Source organism: Cervus elaphus, chromosome 1 (assembly GCF_910594005.1).
Source record: "Cervus elaphus chromosome 1, mCerEla1.1, whole genome shotgun sequence".
In the NCBI taxonomy this organism is placed as follows: Eukaryota; Metazoa; Chordata; class Mammalia; order Artiodactyla; family Cervidae; genus Cervus; species Cervus elaphus.
The window spans coordinates 90,961,221-90,980,685 of NC_057815.1; the positions used below are offsets into that span (position 1 = coordinate 90,961,221).

General features: G+C 37.6%; 1 protein-coding gene and 1 pseudogene across 1 annotated transcript; both read left to right on the plus strand.

Annotated features, from left to right (window-relative positions):
* Positions 1 to 1,520: 1,520 nt before the first annotated feature.
* On the plus strand, positions 1,521 to 2,498 carry LOC122709109 (olfactory receptor 4A15-like). Its single transcript, XM_043926273.1, has one exon. It carries the CDS (start codon positions 1,581 to 1,583, stop codon positions 2,496 to 2,498), a length of 918 nt encoding a protein of 305 aa, XP_043782208.1. The 5' UTR covers positions 1,521 to 1,580.
* Positions 2,499 to 13,196: 10,698 nt separating this feature from the next.
* On the plus strand, positions 13,197 to 14,122 carry LOC122709187 (annotated as a pseudogene).
* The last annotated feature ends 5,343 nt before the right edge of the window (positions 14,123 to 19,465 follow it).

Sequence of the window (19,465 nt, forward strand, 5' to 3'; positions counted from 1 at the left end):
ACTGCAAATTCTTACACAATTTGAGTTTTCTTTCTCTCTGATTAAAATGTTGATTTAACATTTGTTTGTTATCAGGATAAATCCTGCCAACAGTGAAAATTTGAATTCTCTTTTCACAGTCAAGATTCAGAGTTCCTTAGGTAAAAGGGCATTCATATTCATTTTGAAAATCCTAACAATTTGAAATGAATTGAGATGAATGACTGAGATGAATCAGTTTTCCTGAAAGCACGGAGAGTTGGTCACTAGGAACCAGTTCAAGGTCTAGTGATGCTGCCTATATCTTGCTTCCCATGTTCCCAGAGAAGGCGTCAGTGCATGAAGGACAAGAAGGAAGGTACCAGAGCCCAGAACATGGACTGAGTGGAGCTCTCCTTATGCAGGGGACCCAGGAAGTGTGTTTAGAGACAACATTCTGAACGAGATTTCACATTTTGCAAGAGCACTTGATGGGATGAGAATTAATCTTTGAAGTTTTCCTTTGTAATTTTCTCAGTCAACCATGTTAGGAATCCATTGTGATTATTTAGTATGTGAAGATTGACTATAGTATTCCTTTTGGATAATTTCATATTCTAATAATCTGAAATAAGTTATCCTACTCAAAGATAAAGTATACTTAGAAATTATTTTCAAGAGTAATGATTTGAGGATATTTTCATGAGCAGATATTTGTAAATCTGATCATAGCTTCAATTTATAAGTTCTCTAAACACAGCCTGCTAATCTGTTAGAAAATACAGAAAAAATGAGATAGCACCTGCAGACCTTGACTGATTTAATTTTCAAGAAATCAAGCAAATACTGTGGTAAGAAAATTGTGACTTCAAGAACTAATTTTCTGTTTACAGGTGAGCTTCAGCATCATATTATATGTTTGTTGGTCTTTCAGGGGTATTATTCCTTTAATTGTTAGTTAATATTTTAATATATTTTATAATTTTACTTTTTATTATTTAATTGCTTGGAGATCTTTTTCAATTTTAGATACTGACTCTGTGCATATCCTCTAACATGTAAATCTTTCTTCAAGCTAACTTTGTCTATTTGTGTTTTGGTAGCATTTCCTAAATTCTTTAAATAATTTGAAATTGTCAAATATGTCCATTTGGGATTTAGTGATTGGTTAAGAAGATTCTTCCACTCCTATAGTGTAGAAAGTAACTTTCTTTTTTAAAAATTGGAAAATAAATATGAAGTAAATCTTGCTTTACCTTTTTATTAAACCTTCAATCAATTTTTATTTTTATATAAGATATTAGCTTATGTACAATTTAATTAACTTCCAGAAGGAAAGCTAGTTGTGGCAATTCATTTCTTTAATATTTAGTCCTTTTCCCACATATATCTCTAATTACTTGCCTTTCCGTTAGTCTGTAAGAATGCTGAGTTTAGGGACAACATTTTGATATGCCTTGTATTATAATATCTGAAAAATACCAGAACATAATAAACCATATTGCTTATTTGTTCAATGATTGAACAAATTATCTTAAGATGTGAAGAAGTCAGTCATATTAATACTAATTATATTTGCAGGTAATTTTGCCTGAGCTCTGAAAGAACATTTAGAAGCACCTATGGAAGAAAGGAACAATGTGACTGAGTTTGTCCTCTTGGGGCTCACTCAGAGTGTCCAGGGTCAGGAAATATTATTAGTCGTGTTCTTGCTCACCTACACTGTGACAGCGGTCGGCAACCTACTCATTGCCCTGACTGTGGTGTTCAGCGTGGCCCTCGATGCCCCTATGTACTCCTTTCTTGGCTACTTATCGTGTATGGATACTCTTTATTCTACTACGGTCACCCCAAAGATGATTGTAGACTTACTCTATGAGAAGAAAACCATTTCATTTCGAGCTTGCATGACCCAACTGTTTACAGAGCACTTATTTGGTGGTGCTGAGATTTTACTCCTGGTGGTCATGGCCTATGACCGCTATGTGGCCATCTGCAAGCCCTTGCATTATCTGACAATCATGAATCAGCGAGTGTGTGTTCTGCTGCTGCTGTTGCCCTGGGTTGGTGGGTTTGTACACGCTGTTGTTCATATTCTCTTTGTTTACAACCTTCCCTTCTGTGGCCCCAATGTCATTGACCACTTCATCTGTGACATGTACCCCTTGTTAAAACTCGCATGCACTGACACCCACATTATTGCCCTCACAGTGCTAGCCAATGATGGGGTAATATGTGTGGTCCTCTTCACACTCTTGCTCATCTCCTATGGGGTCATCCTGCGCTCCCTGAAGGATCTCAGTCAGGAAGGGAGGCGCAAAGCCTTGTCCACCTGTGGCTCCCACATCACTGTGGTGGTCCTCTTCTTCGTGCCCTGTATTTTTCTGTATGTGAGACCTCCTTCCACTTTGCCCATTGATAAATACTTGGCAGTGTTTTACACCATCGTCACCCCTATGTTGAACCCTCTGATCTATACACTGAGAAATGGAGAGATGCAAAATGCCATGAAAAAGCTATGGATCAGAAAAAGAAAATGAGGCAGCAAGGGAATGTATCAATTCTTTTTCTTGAATAAATGCTCTTTCCCAAGAAAGTCACTTATGATTTTTTTTAACTGTAGTAAATATCTCCTTAGATTGAATAACTTGGTTGTGATGAAAAACATTTTTTACTTAAATAGGTCCAGTGGTCATACCATATATACATATATATATAATGCTTTCATATTATCTTAGTTCAAATTATATATTTAGTTTGAAATACATTTTTATGATTTCCACAATTTCTTGTGGAAAATATGTATACTTTTAGGATATAAATATGTTTATTGATATTACAGCTATATGTTCTATATGATGAGTTAAGCTAAAACTAATACTGTAAATTTATTTAATCAGGGGAATATTTTCTCATTTTTCTCTCTTAAATAATACAATCTTTTTCAGAATTAATAGAGCTCATTACAGATTTCAGACAAAATTTTTTTTAAATATATGACAGAAAATTTTGGTTTGTCCCACCACACACAAGTATCTGAAAGATACTTTATATATATTATTTCTCTTTTGCTTAGCATGGTAAGATTAGGGAATGTTTCAGAGTTGTAGTATTAATAAGGATGCTATGTTTGTAAAAATAACCTGAAGGAATAGTTTTATGCCGAAAAATAACCAAATCTTACTTATTTTTCAGTTGGGTAGTCATATTATTTCCTCAAGTTTAACATCTTTGTTTGGAGTTACATTTTCTTGAAAATGAGCCATTCACTTTCCCAGATAGTTTAAAATACCTAGAAACAAAAAACGCTGATTTTTTCCCCCAATATTCTCTTTTCCTTTTTTGCGTGTGGTTGTTCCATAACCTTCGAGATTCAGGCTCAGCCTTCCATGTGTAAATTTATCATATTCTATGATCCATGACTTTCGTATGTGCACTACGGAACTGGACACCAGGTATTTTGGGTGACATCACTGTTAAGAAGGATGCTGACAAGATATGTCATTCTTATCACTCTTATCAATGAAACACAGATTACTAAGTAATAAGGAAGCCAGGGTATATTGTTTTATTTGACAGAAACAGCATCCATAAAATCCTTCTCTGAATCAGGCTTGAAAGAAAATATTATCTGCCTCTAGTATGTACTCCAATACTTTGCCCACCTCATGCGAAGAGTTGACTCATTGGAAAAGACCCTGATGCTGGGAGGGATTGGGGGCAGGAGGAGAAGGGGACGACAGAGGATGAGATGGTTGGATGGCATCACCAACTCGATGGACAGGAGTTTGAGTGGACTCCGGGAGTTTGTGATGGACAGGGAGGCCTGGTGTGCTGCGATTCATGGGGTCGCAAAGAGTCGGACACGACTGAGCGACTGAACTGAATTGAACTGAGTATGGTCAGAAGCATGTGATCAAAGAAGCTTATTATTCTGCCTCCTTTATTCAACCTAGATTTACGAGGACCTAACGATACGGTGCCGGAGAGGGAAATGGCACCCCACTGCAGTACTCTTGCCTGGAAAATCCCATGGATGGAGGAGCCTGGTAGGCTGCAGTCCATGGGGTCACGAAGAGTCGGACACGACTCAGTGACTTCACTTTCACGCATTGGAGAAGGAAAGGGCGACCCACTCCAGTGTTCTTGCCTGGAGAATCCCAGGGATGGGGGAGCCTGGTGAGCTGCCATCTATGGGGTCACACAGTTGGCCGCGACTGAAGCGACTCAGCAGCAGCAGCAGCAATGATATGTGCAGTGTGTGCTTTTCACTAGTAAATCAGCCTATAAGCAACCTCATATCCTGATTTTTACCCCATTTACATGGAGTTTATTTTATCTCAAAGTCTTCACAAAACAATGCTATTGACCAAATAAAATCAAGTATTTGGGTTTCTTGTTATTGTTCAGTCACTAAGTTGTGTCCAATTCTTTGCATCTCTATGGACCTCAGCACGCCAGGCCTCCCTGTCCATCACTAACTCCCAGAGCTTGCTCAAATTTATGTCCATCGAGTCGGTGATGCCATCCAACCATCTCATCCTCTGTCATCCCTTCTCCTCCTGCCTTCAATCTTTCCCAGCATCAGGTTCTTTTCCAATGAGTCAGTTTTTTGCATCAGGGGGCCAAAGTATGGGGATTTCAGCTTCAGCTTTAGTCCTTCCAATGAATATTGAGGACTGATTTCCTTTCAGATGGACTGGTTGGATCTCCTTGCAGTCCAAGGGACTCTCAGGAGTCTTCTGTGACACTACAGTTTGAAAGCATCAATTCTTTGGTGCTCACCCTTCTTTATGGTCCAACTCTCACGTCTGTACATGACTACTATAAAAATCATAGCTTTGATTATACAGAACTTTATCAGCAGAGTAATAAATCAGCTTTTCAATGTTCCTTCTATGTTTGTCATAGTTATTCTTTCAAGGAACAAGTGTGTTTTAATTTCACAACTACAGTCATTGTTTGCAGTGATTTTGGAGCCCAAGAAAATAAAGTCTGTCACTTTTTCCCCATTTATTTGCCTTGGAGTGATGGAACAGAATGTCATGATTTTTCTTTTTTTTTTTGAATGTTGAGCTTTAAGCCAGCTTTTTCACTCTCCTCTTTCACCTTCATCAAAAGATTCTTTCAAACATATGTAATTTATTTCTTCACTTTTGGATGTTGCTATAGACTTAAAGTTTTTGTCCCTCTATGAAAGCATAAGTTAACTCCTGTTTAATGTGGGAGTATTTGGAGGTGGGCCCTTTGTGTAATGACTAGGTCATAAAATCGTTATGAAGAGACATTAGAGAATTCTCTCAACCCTTCTGCCATGTGACGACACAAGAAAAAGATGGCTGTCTGTGAATGAGGTCGGGGAACTCACTGGACATGGAGTCTGTCTGCACTTTAATCTTGGATTTCCTAGCCACCAAACCTGTGAAAAATGTTTATTATTTAATCCTTCTGGTCTATGGTGTCATGCAATTGTAATACAAATGAGTTAAGAGAGATGTTAAGTAATTTTCATATTTGTGTATTTATTTCAAGCTATGAGATAAATATCTTTATTAACTATCTATGTTTATTGATCTATAAGTTCCCCGAAGTCAAGGAAACTTACACCATTCTCTGTTTCTCTCACAATGTATGATACATAATATCCACTCTATATGTGTGTTAATCACTCAGTCATATCTGACTCTTTGCAACACCATGGACTGTAGCCCACCAGTCTCCTTGGTCCATGGCTAGAATACTGTTGTGGGTTGCCATTCCCTTCTCAAGGGGGTCTTCCCAATCCACTCTATAGACTTTGTCAATTAGTTGCATTCTTGATCTTTTGGAGTGAGAATTTTTACTGATAAATTTTGACTAACTCTTTCTACATTAAATATGTATGTTTCCTTGAAATATTCGCTCTTTGAAATTTGCTAGAATACTTTATTATGTTACTCATGTTCTAGCTATGAATATTTTAAAATTAAGCTATTAATTTAATATTCTACTTTAAAAATTTTTTTCTATCACATTGCTTTTGGGAAATTCTGTTTCCTTCCAGTGACTTTATAAATTTCAACATCTTGTTTTTTTTCCAATAACTTTTCCAAGTATTACTTTGTAACCCACCTAGAATTTATTTTTGTTTGTAATGGGGACATATCTTAGTCTATTTTCTCCAAACAGGGGAAATAATCCTTTAATATAATTATTAATTTCAGGTAATTTGAAAATTTTCTATTTAATATATCAAATTTTACATCATCTAGAAAGTTCAGTTCTGGGGCAGTCTCTCCTCTTCTTTCTCTCCCTCCTTCCTGATCTTCCCCTCCCCCTATAAACTTTAGATTCATTATGTAAATTTTGAAAACTTTCCATAAAATATACATTTAACATGTTATAACACAGCATATTTATTTTGAGGACAAAGATATATGTTATTATTTTGTTATCACATCTCGAATAAGACACATATTGTGAAGGATCGACATCAAAATAAAAATTTGTAATCTTCACCATTAGAATGCCTAAAAATCTTGATTTTTTCCCTCTACATTTTGAAAAGAAGACTTTCTTATTTACATTTGATTCACATTTTCAGTGAGCTGGTCAGAAAGAACTTAGTGTCTTTTGTAGGCATGTATTAGAGCACAAACCTTAAAGCCAATTTCTTTGCAAACATCTATTGGTCGGTATCCAACAACATACAAGTATGGATCCAACCATAGATTCATATCTGTTTCCAAACTCATGTGAATCTCTGTGACTGCTTGTGTGTATACATTCAGTGATATGTATGTCTGAATTCAATTTCATGTATGTGTCTAAACGTGAAAACACCTGGGTCTCTATATGACAGCACATGGATTGGTATCTGACTACCAGTAGGGATGTGTTTGTGTATGCATATGTGTTTATGTATTTAGTATGATCACACACACACCTGTGTATATTCACACATAGGGCTGTATCTTTCCATTTGCTGCTCTGTATCTGGCCATAATTAATTTAGGGAGAACATGACTGAGCAATTCTTCTGTTCCAAGTGGCACAGACCAAGGTCACTCTCTGGTCATTAGCATATTGCTGGGCTTATATGAATGATGCCTTTGTAGAGATGGATAAAAGATGGGGTGCTCCTGGGGCTCTTTTCTTCTCCATGTAGATACAGGGCTATATGGATATTGTCTGTCCAGTGAGATGGTCAGAACCCTAAAAGGGCAGCTCAGGGCCACCAAGCAGAGGAGACAAAAGCCAGCAGGTCAGTTAAGTTACACCCCATCATGACATCAGCCTGAAGTCCAGGATCTCAAGTTCTAAACCAGACTGCTTCTACACATGGGAGGAAACAGCAAACTGAAAAGAATGCCTATGGAATGGAGAAAATATTTACAAATCATATACTCATAAGGCATTTATATCTAAAATATGTGTGCATCTTCTGCAGTTTAAGAGTATAACAACTCAATTTAAAAATGAATGAAGAAAAAACAAACAAACAAAATAAATAAATAAATAAAAATGAGTGAAGAAACTGAACAGATAGTTTTCCAAAGAAGTTATACAACTAGGAATTTGAGAAGGTGTTCAATATCACTAATCAACAGGCAAATTCAAATCATAACAAAAATGAAGTATCACCTCTCAACTGTTAGGACGACTATATGAGATACACAGAAGTCAGCATTCTTTTTAAGTTGTAGAGAAAATGGAGCACTCCTGTAATGGGAATATAATTTTGCTCAGTCACTACAGAAAACATTATGGAGGTTTCTCAAGCAATTCAACATGACTACTGTATAATTTTTCAATCCTACTTTTGTGTATTAACCAAAGAGCGTGACGTCAGGAATCTGCATTTGATTTTAGCCAAAAGGCCGAGAAGTGATGAAGTCAGGAATCTGAAGATATCAGCGCATCCATGTCCACTGCAGCATTATTCACGATAACCAACACCTGGAAACAACTAAAATGTACTCTGCTGGATGAGTGGATAAAGAAGATGTTATATATGCATAATACAAATAAGGCTGTAGAAGAATAATATTATATAAACTAACATATTAAATATACATATAAATAAAACAATAATAATGTAATATAAATATCATATATTTATATACATAAGTAAAATGTTATTCAGTAATGCAAAAGAAGGGAATTTTGCCATTTGTGACAACATGATGGGACTTTAAGGGAATTATGCTAAAAGGATAAGCAGAAATAAAAAGACCAATACTGTGTGAATCCATTTATATGGATTCATATAAAAATCCATTTACATGGAATTTAAAGCAAAACTCAGAAACAGCAAGTAGAATATTGATTATCAAGGGCTGAAGGACAAAGGTTAAAGAAACGCCATTAGAATGTATTGAACAGAAATGCGATTTCAGAGAGTAAATGACCTAATATGAAGATTTTATTCCAATCATAATGTTCACACTTTCATAGTTTATCACTAGAAAGTCTTTCTCATACCTCTCACCTGACACTAACAGCACCTCTGTAAGGTAGGTATTCTTGTGATTTAACTTTATTGTGATCATTCCTGTTTTAATGATGAACAACAAAGTTCAAAAAAGTTCAGTAATCCATCCGCTTTCAGAGACAGAACTGGTATTCAGATCTGCATCCTTCTAAGTTAAAATCTGATGCCCCTTAAGCCATTTCAAAGGATATCAGATTTTATAAGAACCTCTTTTGTATCATAGCAATTAAAAATGTTTCCTTTCTGTCTAAACAGAGGGTGGACGATGCTCAATGGGCCGTTGTGTATGGATTTCAGACGTTTTTGAGGTTAGGGATGATAATTTTGTCAGGACATACTGATTCTCTGATCTGATTCTGATTTCATTTCAGAGTTTAAAGAATAGTCCAAGACATTTTCATGATGATGCTTCAACAAAATCCATGTGGCTCCTCTGTCTATGGGATTTCCCAGGCAAGAATACTTGAGCAGGTTGCCATTTCCTTCTCCAGAGGTTCTTCCCAGCCCAGGGATCAAATCCATGTCTTTTGAGTCTCCTGCATCAGGCAGATTCTTTACCACTAGTTCCACATGGCGACCCTTATAGTTCTTCAGACAGATTACAATCCTCATTGAAGCTGTCTGCTATCACAGATATTATTGCAGAACTATAATATTACTGTGTCCAGTCAGACTATGTTTGGTCATGTGTTTTTAGTTTTCTTAAAATGTTTTCCTTCATTGATACATGCTGATCATAGTGACTACATTCTCTAGAGTCAATCTAGAGTTATCTACAATTTATTTTTCTTCTTATTAAAGCACATTTGAACATCTTTAAGTAAGTTTGGCTTTATATAAAAGTATTCTTGAATTGAATTGAATTTTTTTACCAAATAATTTTAATATCAGTTTTATCTCTTTTACTAGATAATTATAATGGGCCTCGCAGTTGGTAGCAATGTATGAATATCACAATACTTTAGTCATAAAACATAATTTAAAGATAATAGTCCTGTCCCAGGTTTTAATGGCCTGGTTTCTTATTTCTTCATGGTAAATGTGTTCCTATTCCCTTTCTTATGTTTTACTATATAAATTCTGAATATTATTTCCTACTTTTAATACCTTATATGGATATTATAAGATTACATTTAAATGACAAATGCATTTTACTACCTCTGAATATAATTGAAAAATAGACTTATTTTCATCATTATCATGTTAATCTAATTCCAAAATTGACACAAAAAACAACTACTTTGCAGAAGTACCGTAAAATGTATCTGGTATGAAGTGCTAAATTTATAATGAGGTTCGTAACAATCACTTAACATACAGCTGAACACAGTATTCAGAAATCACGGCTGCCGTGAGTGGTCGCTGATGTTGTTTAGTAGTGTCATTAGGTCGTGTCCTAGTCTTTGCTCTCCCGTGGGCTCTAGCCCTCCAGGCTCCAGTGTCCATGAGATTTCCTAGGCAAAAATACTGGAATGGGTTGCTATTTCCTTCTCCAGGGGATCTTCCTGACCCAGGGATTGAACTCATTTCCTGCACTGGCAGACAGATTCTTTACTGCTGAGCCAACAGAGCAGCCTATCATGAATGGTAGATCAGTTAAAATAAAATTTTTGTTCAGTTGCTAAGCTGCAATGAGTCCCGACTCATTGTAACTCCATTGCCTACAGCATGCCAGGCTTCCCTATCTTTCACTGTCTCTAGGAGTTTGCTCAGATGCATGTCCATGGAGTAGGTCATGCTATTTAACCATCTCATCAAAATAAAATATTATAATAAATATTTAAAAATCCAATAGTAATGCCCCAAAACATTTAATTTATAAGTACCAAATACTCAGACTCTGTATTTAAGCTCATTCACTATCAAATATCCAAGTCCAGAAGTGGTCAACTTGTCCCTATGTTTTTCTCTTGTGACTATGATTTAAAGAATCTGCCCAAGTGCAGGAGACCTGGGATCAATCCCTAAGTTGGGAAGATGCTCTGGAGTAGGAAATGCCAACCTGCTCTAGTACTGTTGCCTGGAGAGCTCCATGGACAGAGGAGTCTGATTGGCTACAGTCCATGTGGTCACAAAGAGTAGGACACGACTGAGTGACACTTTTCACTCTGGTTTCACATAGACTTAAAGATGAAGTTTAAAATTGAAAAAAATGCTATAAAAGTATTTCTCTGATGTTCTTATGAAATAATTGGTTGTTAGCAAGACCCGCTAATGGTGGAGAAATACCCATGAGTTCCAATTAGCCACACATAAGAAACTTCTTAGACTTTACCCACAAATAGGATGCATGGTAGTGCTTTTAAGACTTATCCAAAGGTGCCGTCAAGAGACACTGAGTGAGCCGGCACTTTTAACCTCATGACTTCACTTCTTTCCTGGTGAACTAACAGCTGCCTGGGGCCTGGCCATGGCGCTAGGTCAGACAATCTCATTGGTGAGATTATTTTTTGAAATCACACAATCATATATTCTCAGGTATAAATGTGTGTTGCAAATCATATCATCACTCCTGATCCAAATTTACCTGAGGTTTCAAACTGTCTTAAGCATGCAAAACATCAAGAAAGGTAGAGTTGACTACAGTACTAGCAATTTAAAGAAGTAAAAATATTTTAGAATCTTTTTTTCTTATTGATATGTATTTAAATTAGTTGAGCTAATAATACAATTAGCTACAATGAGATAAGTTAGAATAACTATACAATTTAAATATGCATCCAAAATTTACCTCACTTAATATTATAGCTGATAATTTTTTCACATTGCACAATTTTTAAAAGCGTCTCTGTTAAAAGCTGCATATTATTCAAAAAGATCCACTATATTTTAATTGTCCTTTTCTCCATTATCCTTTTCTTCCACACCCTTTCTAAATTTTCCACAGCTGTTAATGATTATGTTGACCATATGTGTACATAATGATGTTTCCCTTAAAATATTTTACATTAAGGTTTATTCCTAGAAAAAGTATTATGGAGCTAAAGAAAAATTTAAAAAGTAACTTATTTTGCTTCATAGTTGTTTGTAAAGCACTTCTGAGAATCGTGTCTAATTCTCACTTTATTTGCACCGTCTCTTCCGTGGTCTGCTGGGAGATCCCACTAACAAAGGAGGAAGTTCAGTGAAGCTGCTGCGTTGTGTTCCCACATATGCACACAATTTTCATCTTGGAAAACTGAAAAAATACTGTTTCTACCTGTTTATCTCTGAAAAGACATGCTGTATGGAATATGCTTCATTATATTTATTTCTCTTCTCTTTGGCAAATGTATAACCCCACATTGCATTAGTAACACATCCTGTAACCAGGAGTGATGGGAGACGGCTGCTGTGGGAAGACAGGAGGAGAGGCGTGAGGATGTACGGAGCAGAAACAGAGAGGGGGGGGAGGTCGTGCAGGTCACGGAGGGTGTGCTGCTGCTTTGATGATACAATTTCAAGGATTAAGTTCATTCAATAACGTCACTTTTCATGATTTTATGTGAGCAACATACATTAATGTGCACAGCAAGGGCTCAATAAATATTTCTTTGATGAAGGAATCTGTAGTAGGAGTTAATAGTAAGTAATGGATTTTATACATGTTTTGATAGTTGGTGTATTGATATATATGTTTCTTGTATAGTGTATTAGGTATCGCTCTAATTTATCTAGCAGAGTATTTTTTCCTGTTCTCCTTGTTAAATTTTTATTGTTAAAGCTTTGAAAATAAGGATTTCCTATGCTTGATAGATCCTTGTGTGTTGAACATCTATGAAAGAGTTTATGTTTCAATTCAAGTCTTCCAAAGCTATAAATTTATAGAATATGACTATGCTAAATTGTATGTGGAGCAGAATTTTGAAGAATAAAAAAAATCAATAAACAAACACACTATCTTGAAAGAAAAGTGACCCAATATGTGTACTTTCTTAGAAGCAATTAAATACTTTCATGGTTACTCTCGGGAGTGTGTCAGAAACTAATACTGGAGTGTAGCTTCCTTTCAAATGTTTCTGTTTCTTATAAAGTAGAGAGATTACGGGTAAACAGAGCTGGAGGACAAGAGCACTTGCATTCCTGCTGAGTTTATGGTTTGGGGAAGCAGACATATGCTTACCCTTCGAGAATGGCCAATCAATACCAAGCCCTTACTCATCACCCATTAGGTTTCAGGCACTGCAGACATTTCAGGCACTCTGGTAAGTGATGAATAGCTTATGTGTCCTGGTAGGTACAAGGGAGCATGCCTCTCCAAGGACTTAAACACACCGCACTAAATTCCCTCCATCTGATAGATACTTCTTGACCATATTTTTTTCTTTCTACAGTTTGACCTGAGGGTTGGAATATAAATTCTCACGTAAGAGAGAATAACTCTTTCCTGTGTATAGCACATCTCAGCTTACAGGATACCTCTGAAAATTGCTGTTTGTTACCTCACAGACAGAGTAGGGCTTGGGAAGCATGGGGCACTGAGGTGACTTAGTCCAACGGAGCTGGAACCAGTAGGAGAATCCAAATCTCATGTAGGAAGCCCAGTGTTTTCTTGGCAAATTACACATCAAATGCGGCCCTACTGATGTTTTAAAGGTGACAGGTGCTAGATGTCTGAAGAGATGCAAAATACCATGGTGAAAATAAGAAAGAATTGAAATGAGTACAGGGCAAAAGTTCCAAGGGCATGTTGCACAGTGACGATTTTGTTCTAAGAAAGTCAGATCACAAGCCTTTCATGATTAGTGAGTATCATTCTTTATCCCAGGAAGCTGTTGCTTACTGAATGGATGTCCTCAGGCATCCCAACAATGTGACTGAATTTGTTCTCCTGGGACTCATACAGAATCCACATGTGCAGAAAATACTCTTCATCGTCTTTCTGTTCATTTTCCTCTTCACTGTGCTGGCCAACCTGCTCATTGTCATCACCATCTCCCTCAGCCCCGCACTTTCTGCTCCCATGTACTTCCTTCTCACTTACTTGGCCTTATTAGATGCCTCCTTCACATCTGTTACCACCCCTAAATTGATTGTGGACTTACTTCATCAAAGAAGAACCATCTCCTGGCGAGGATGCCTGACTCAGATCTTTCTGGAGCACTTCCTGGCAGCATGAGAGGTCATCATCCTCACGGTCATGGCCTACGACCGCTACCTGGCCATCTGCAAGCCTCTGCACTACACGGCCATCATGCGCCAGGGGCTCTGCCGGCTCCTGGTAGTGGTGGCCTGGATCGGGGGGATCCTGCACGCCTCAGTGCAGATTCTTTTCTTGACGGACTTGACCTTCTGTGGTCCCAATGTCATTGACCACTTCAGGTGTGATTTCTTCTCACTGTTGGAACTTGCCTGCAGCGACACCTACATACCTGGAATCGTGGTGGCAGCTAACAGTGGTGGTATGTGCTTGCTCATTTTCCCCTGCTGCTCATCTCCTACATAGCCGTCCTGAGCTCCCTGAAATCCCATGGCTCTGAAGGACGGCGCAGAGCCCTCTCTACATGTGGCGCCCACTTTACAGTAGTGGTGCTCTTTTTTGTGCCTTGTGTGTTCACCTACACACGTCCTGTGGCCACGTACCCTGTGGACAAGTGGGTGACTGTGTTCTCTGCAATCCTCAGTCCCATGTTAAATCCGATCATTTACACAGTGAGAAACACAGAGGTGAAAAAAGCCATGAGGAATCTGATGAAGAGAAGAGTAGTGTAGGTGTTCAGAATGCCAATAAAGTGATGATTTACGTACATCGGGATGATTAAGTGTGAATACTCAGTTGCTAAGTCATGTCAGACTCTTTGCAACCCCATAAAGTGCCACCAGCCAGACTCCTCTGTCCATGGGATTTCCCAGGCAAGAATACTGGAGAGGGTTGCCATTTCCTTCACCAGAGGATCTGTGCAACCCAGGATCAAACTAGCATCTTCTGCATTGTCAGGCAGAGTCTTCACCATCAAGCCACCAGGAAAGCCCACGTTGTTTTTGTTGTTTGGTCACTAAGTTGTGTCTGCTCTTTGCCACCTCATGGATAGTAGCATGCCAGGCTCCTCTGTCCTCCACTATCTCCTGGATTTTCTCAGATTCATGTCCATTGAGCCAGTGATGCTATCTAACCACCTTATCTTCTGCTGCCTCTTTTCTCCTTTTGCCTTCAATCTTTCCCATCCTCAGGGTCTTTTCCAATGAGTTGATCCTTTCTATCAGACTGCCAAAGTATTGGAGCTTCAGCTGCAGCATCAGTTCTTCCAGTTAATAGTTAGGGTTGATTTCCTGTATGATTGATTTCTTTGATCTCCATGCAGTCCAAGGGAGTCTCAAGAGTCTTCTCCAACACCACAGTTCAAGAGCATTGATTCTTCGGCATGCAGCCTTCTTTATGATCCAACACTCACATCCGTACTTGAGTACTGGAAACACCATAGCTTTGACCATAGGGACATTTGTCTGCAAAGTGACATCTCTGCTTTTTAATATGCTATACGTATGTTATAGCTTTACCTCCAGGTAGCAATTGTCTTTTAACTTCATGGCTGCAGTGTAGTTCTGCAGTGAATCAATCTGATTGTGATATTGACCATATGGTGATGTCCATATGTAGAGTCACCTCTTGGGTCATTTAAAAGGGTTTTTGCTATGGCCAGTGTGTTTTCTTGACAAACTCTGTTAGCCTTTGCCCTTTTTCATTTTGTACTCCAAGACCAAACTTGCCTGTTATTCTGAATATCTCCTGACTTTCTACTTTTGCATTCCAATCCCCTGTGATAAAAAGGCTATCTTTTTTTGGTATTAGACCTAGAAGGTTTTGTAGGTCTTCGCAGAACCAATCAACTTCAGCTTCTTCAGCTTGAGGAGTTGGGACATAGACTTGTGCTACACTGATGTCAAATGGTTTGCCTTGGAAGCAAACTGAGATGAGTCTGTTGTTTTAGAGATTGCCCAAATACTGCATTTCTTACTCTTTTTTTCTAACTCTGAGGGCTATTCCATTTCTTTTAAGGGATTCTTGTCCACAGTAGTAGATATAATGGTCATCTCAATTAAATTCAAGTCCCCTTTAGTTCATTGATTCCTAAGATGTCTATGTTCAATCTTGCTGTCTCCTGCTTGACCACATCCAATTAACCTTGATCCATGGACCTAACATTCCAGGTTTCTATGCGATGTTTTTCCTTATAGCATCAGACTTTACTTTTACCACCAGATGCATCTACAATTGAGTGTCATTTCTGCTTTGGCCCAGCCGCTTCATTCTTCCTGAAGCTATTAGTAATTGCCCTCCGTGCTTCCCCAGTAGTATATTGGATACCTTCTGACCGGGGGGCTCATCTTCTAGTGTCACATCTTTTTGCCTTTTCATATGTTCATGGGGTTCCCCTGGTAGGAATGCTGGAGTGGGTTGCCATTTCTTCCTCCAGTGGACCATATTTTGTCAGAACTCTTCACTATAATCCATCCATCTTGGGTGGCCCTACATGGCATGGCTTATAGCTTCATTGAGTTGTGCAAACTGCTTTGTCAAGACAAGGTTGTGATCCATGAAGGGACTGAATAAGACTGTAACTACTTTATTAAATTGTCATTATCTCTGTTGTGAAATCTATTATATGAATATAATACTCATGCAAGGAGAAACTTTCATATGATATTACCCAGTTTTATTAATTACAGTGTCCTCAGCCACAGCATATTTTCAGTATTAAAATAGGTAGCATTATCCAATTTAATAATTGGATAAATATTTAAACACTATATTTGAATTGGTGGTAAATTTTTATATATAGACCAAACATCAAGTCAGAATATATTGAATACTAAATAAAAAGAGAGAAAAACTTGCAATGACATGTAGAAAAATACATGCCAAATTCATCTTTGCTGAAGCGAAACAACTGGTCTGGTACTTTGGTTTTAACTGTAAATAGTCTGAAAATGGTTATAAAATATTTTTCCTTCTATCACTGTCATATCCCCAGTTCAATTCAGTCACTTAGTCGTGTCCAATTCTTTGTGACCCCATGGATTGCAACATGCCAGGCTTCCCTGTCCAGCACCAACTCCCAGAGCCGGCTCAAAATCATGTCCATCAAGTCGGTGATGCCATCCAACCATCTCATCACAACTTACAGACCTTAATCAGTGATACGGTTTAGTAGTGTTTCTACACAGAGAATGAGAAGGTTGGATTCCATCACAGACTCAAAGGACATGAGTCTGAGCAAGTTCTGGGAGACAGTGAAGGACAGGGAAGCCTGGCATGCTGCAGTCCATGGGATCACAAAGAGTTGGACACGACTGAGAGATGGAACTGAATTGAACTGAAGCTGGGGATTATTGAGGGAGACATTGCATGCACAGGTCACAAAGAGTCAGACACAACTGAGTGACTGAACAACAACATAATTTTTAAATTTAGTAGAAAAATCCCGGTGTACTTAATTGAGCAAAAATCACTTTTGGACAGATTCCAGTTCTAAGATTTAATGATCTATATAGTTAAAAATGGATAAAATGTACAGTGATCTTCAACTCTACTGGAGCAAAGTGATGATACCCTTTTAAGAAATGGTCCTTCATTAGCCTTAAAGCAATGCATAAAAGAAAGAAAATAAAACACAGTAATGTCTCCCAAAATTTCAGGTTATCTAGTCTGGCCATACCAACATGACAGAATGAGAAGAATTAAGCAACTGAATGATATTTTCTATTTTGGAGTTAGTAGGAAAAGTAGTTACTAAAATAAATTTCCCTAGGGAATAATCTATAGTGTAAATAATAACAGTTTTCTGAATAATCAGAGACTCAATGGAGAAAATGGAGACAGTTAAGTGAAATGAAATATTTCTACAAATAATAATGCAGCCTGTCACACTATCTTGTCATCATGGATAAAAGATGAATTCAGAGTAACTTAAAAAGTCTTCAGTCACACAGAAGCCTCCATATCACAACACATCAAGCCTCCATATGGTGACAAAAAACACCTGATATTGGGAATTGGGTTTCACAACTGTGCAACTTTATTATGTAAGACATTAAATTATTTTGAAATAAAGCTTTGATTCCAATTCTGGTTTTATCACTTAACATGCTTGACTTTTGGGAAATTAATGAGATGGGGTAAGCCTCAGTTTCTTTGAATAAAAAAAATGGAGATTTCTGTCTTATTACAGTAAATGTTGAAAGTGATACATTAAACTGTAGCACAGGAGAGATACAATCAGAACAGGATTGAAAGAGAATGGATAGTTTCGGCTGCTTCAGGAAAGCAAACTGTTAGAGGCCGGAGCAAAGGTAGACCTAACTCTCAGGAGGCTGCTGCAGAGGCCAGGAGTTGGGGCAGGAATGATCAAATCAGGGATGCATTCTGAAAGTAGAGACAACTCGATTTGCCAAAGGCATGAATGAGTCGTGGGAAACCAATAAGGGAGTGAAGAACACTGTGAGATTTATTGTCTGAGCAATGGCATTGAAGTGGGTACCACTTAACAAGATGGCTACACTTTTACTTCGTGGAAATTTTAAATTATGTATTATATATACTAAATTGATATTCAAATGCAGATGTCCAGAATTGGAGATATGGCATACGAAAATGGGAAAATAAGGGTAGATGTCAGAACTAGTGATGCAGCATTTGATAGCCTCAGCATTCATAGGTCAGGAAATGGGAACACCCAAGTAAGGAGCCACTGAATGGCATCTCAGTGATCTCTTATACAGTCCAAGTCAGTGATCTATTCACAGTTCGATCTATTCACGCTTGATGTGTAAATTCCTGTGTGCTTCAATAATTTTGCCTTTGTGACTGCATAATGGTACATATTTCTATATAATTCCCTTTCCATCTTTATTTGTTCTATCACTATTTCCTTAAATCTGAACTAAATTCTCTGATTTCAGTTTGACGGATATATTCCTACCCTGTAACCCTTAGTATCTTGCCAATATTTTTATAATAGCTGTTTTTCCATTGGACAGGAATTTTCTGATGCATCTTTGTATGTTATATCCTGGGGACAGGGAACTAGGCCTTTTCAAACGTGGTCATCACAGTGTGTCTGCCACATTGGACATGAACTGGTACACTATACGCACGGTTTGGGCTTCCCAGTTGGGGCTTGTGGTAAAGAGCCAATGCAGGAGACAAGAGGCACAAGTGTGATCCTTGGATCGGAGAGATTCCGTGGAGAACGTAACAACCCACTCCAGTATTCTTGCCTGGAGAATCCCAAGGACAGAGAGCCTGGTAGCTACAGTCCATAGGGTCATAAAGACCTGGACATGACTGGGATGACTTAGCACCCATACATTGTTTTAATTGATTGGATAAAAGACAAGATTAACTTACAATACATTAAAAATTGCCCCCTCTTCTTTTGTAACTTATCTGGTTCTAATATATAACTTCAGCTCCTATACAGACAAGACAGAACCAAGGAACGGTGTAACTTATTTCATCCTATTGGGCTTCACACAAAATCCAAAGGAGTAGAAAGTCTTTATTTAATTATCTGTCTAATATCAGAAACAGAGCTAGTATGCACATCGGCATTCTTCAAAATCCAGTTTTGATACTCTTTCAACCATTTCAAAGATATCAGAGAAAAGATATTTCATCAGAACCTCTTTCACATCACAGGAATTTAAAACTTCTCTTTTATAAATACATATTCATAAAAGTTGTTTTTATGCTTAAAAGTCTAAGCAGTTGTTTCTAAGACAGCTATTTGACTTACTAGTATCGAGGATGATGTGGACTATTATATAGAAAGAAGCATATTACTATATAAGTGTTAGAATTTTGGCTTACATTTAGTTCCTTGAATTTGCAATCTTCTTTGAAAACTACTTTAGAAGATTATTTATAAGGAATAATAAAAACCAGATAAAAATCAATACTCCACAGTTTATTTATAAGGAATAATAAAAATCAATACTCCACAGTTAACCAAAGAAAGCATTTCTCAGCTCACTTACATAACTTAGAAGGCTTTGCTGTGAATTAATTCTGGCTTTTTTCTAAACTGACATGTGCTTTTAAAATGTGAGTGTGTG

Bases quoted from the DNA above. Each gene is read 5' to 3' on its own strand.
- LOC122709109 (XM_043926273.1), top strand. From the start codon at position 1,581: ATGGAAGAAAGGAACAATGTGACTGAGTTTGTCCTCTTGGGGCTCACT.